Genomic DNA, 2,195 nt, shown 5'->3' with positions numbered 1-2,195 from the left:
TGGGTTGATTCCAGCCTCCAGAATCGTTTGATTCCAGTCTCCAGAATGAGTTGATTCCAGTCTCCATAATGGATAGATTCCAGTCTCCAGAATGGGTAGATTCCAGTCTCCAGAATGGGTCGATTCGAGTCTCCAGAATGAGTTGATTCCAGTCTCCAGAATGGGTAGATTCCAGTCTCCAGAATGGGTCGATTCCAGTCTCCAGAATGAGTCGATTCCAGTCTCCAGAATGGGTAGATTCCAGTCTCCAGAATGGGTAGATTCCAGTCTCCAGAATGGGTAGATTCCAGTCTCCAGAATGGGTTGATTCCAGTCTCCAGAATGGGTTGATTCCAGTCTCCAGAATGGGTAGATTCCAGTCTCCAGAATCGTTTGATTCCAGTCTCCAGAATGAGTCGATTCCAGTCTCCAGAATGGGTAGATTCCAGTCTCCAGAATGGGTAGATTCCAGTCTCCAGAATGGGTAGATTCCAGTCTCCAGAATGAGTCGATTCTAGTCTCCATAATGGGTTGATTCCAGCCTCCAGAATCGTTTGATTCCAGTCTCCAGAATGAGTCGATTCCAGTCTCCAGAATGGGTAGATTCCAGTCTCCAGAATGGGTAGATTCCAGTCTCCAGATTGGGTCGATTCCAGTCTCCAGAATGGGTAGATTCCAGTCTCCAGAATGGGTCGATTCCAGTCTCCAGAATGAGTTGATTCCAGTCTCCAGAATGGGTAGATTCCAGTCTCCAGAATGGGTTGATTCCAGTCTCCAGAATAGGTTGATTCCAGTCTCCAGAATGGGTAGATTCCAGTCTCCAGAATGGGTTGATTCCAGTCTCCAGAATCGTATGATTCCAGTCTCCAGAATGGGTAGATTCCAGTCTCCAGAATGGGTCGATTCCAGTCTCCATAATGGGTCGATTCCAGCCTCCAGAATCGTTTGATTCCAGTCTCCAGAATGAGTCGATTCCAGTCTCCATAATGGGTTGATTCCAGTCTCCAGAATGGGTAGATTCCAGTCTCCATAATGGGTTGATTCCAGCCTCCAGAATCGTTTGATTCCAGTCTCCAGAATGAGTCGATTCCAGTCTCCATAATGGGTTGATTCCAGTCTCCAGAATGGGTTGATTTCAGTCTCCAGAATGGGTTGATTCCAGTCTCCAGAATGGGTAGATTCCAGTCTCCAGAATGGGTAGATTCCAGTCTCCAGAATGAGTCGATTCCAGTCTCCATAATGGGTTGATTCCAGCCTCCAGAATCGTTTGATTCCAGTCTCCAGAATGAGTCGATTCCAGTCTCCATAATGGGTTGATTCCAGTCTCCAGAATGGGTAGATTCCAGTCTCCAGAATGGGTAGATTCCAGTCTCCAGAATGGGTTGATTTCAGTCTCCAGAATGGGTTGATTCCAGTCTCCAGAATGGGTAGATTCCAGTCTCCATAATGGGTTGATTCCAGTCTCCAGAATGGGTAGATTCCAGTCTCCAGAATCGTTTGATTCCAGTCTCCAGAATGAGTCGATTCCAGTCTCCAGAATGGGTAGATTCCAGTCTCCAGAATGGGTAGATTCCAGTCTCCAGAATGAGTCGATTCCAGTCTCCATAATGGGTTGATTCCAGCCTCCAGAATCGTTTGATTCCAGTCTCCAGAATGATTCGATTCCAGTCTCCATAATGGGTTAATTCCAGTCTCCAGAATGGGTGGATTCCAGTCTCCAGAATGGGTCGATTCCAGTCTCCAGAATGGGTAGATTCCAGTCTCCAGAATGGGTTGATTCCAGTCTCCAGAATGAGTCGATTCCAGTCTCCAGATTGGGTAGATTCCAGTCTCCAGAATCGTTTGATTCCAGTCTCCAGAATGAGTCGTTGATTCCAGTCTCCGGAATGGGTAGATTCCAGTCTCCAGAACGGGTAGATTCCAGTCTCCAGAATGGGTAGATTCCAGTCTCCATAATGGGTTGATTCCAGCCTCCAGAATCGTTTGATTCCAGTCTCCAGAATGAGTCGATTCCAGTCTCCATAATGGGTTGATTCCAGTCTCCAGAATGGGTAGATTCCAGTCTCCAGAATGGGTTGATTTCAGTCTCCAGAATGGGTAGATTCCAGTCTCCAGAATGGGTAGATTCCAGTTTCCAGAATGAGTCGATTCCAGTCTCCATAATGGGTTGATTCCAGTCTCCAGAATGGGTAGATTCCAGTCTCCAGAATGGGTTG

General features: G+C 46.9%; 1 protein-coding gene across 1 annotated transcript in view; it reads right to left on the bottom strand.

The window, feature by feature from the left end:
* Window positions 1-493: 493 nt before the first annotated feature.
* LOC137655905 (uncharacterized) overlaps window positions 494-2,195 on the bottom strand; it is a 3,453-nt gene continuing 1,751 nt past the window's right edge. The window contains exons 2-3 of the mRNA XM_068390124.1: window positions 913-2,195; window positions 494-682 (exon numbers count right to left, since the gene is read on the bottom strand). The exon at window positions 913-2,195 is cut by the window's right edge and continues 675 nt beyond it. Of these exons, the coding sequence (XP_068246225.1) occupies window positions 494-682; window positions 913-2,195 (1,472 nt within the window). The remainder of the gene's footprint in view (window positions 683-912) is intronic.

Source organism: Palaemon carinicauda, chromosome 16 (assembly GCF_036898095.1).
Source record: "Palaemon carinicauda isolate YSFRI2023 chromosome 16, ASM3689809v2, whole genome shotgun sequence".
In the NCBI taxonomy this organism is placed as follows: Eukaryota; Metazoa; Arthropoda; class Malacostraca; order Decapoda; family Palaemonidae; genus Palaemon; species Palaemon carinicauda.
Note: the sequence above shows the minus strand (reverse complement) of the source record. Positions and strands in the feature narration are given on the sequence as shown.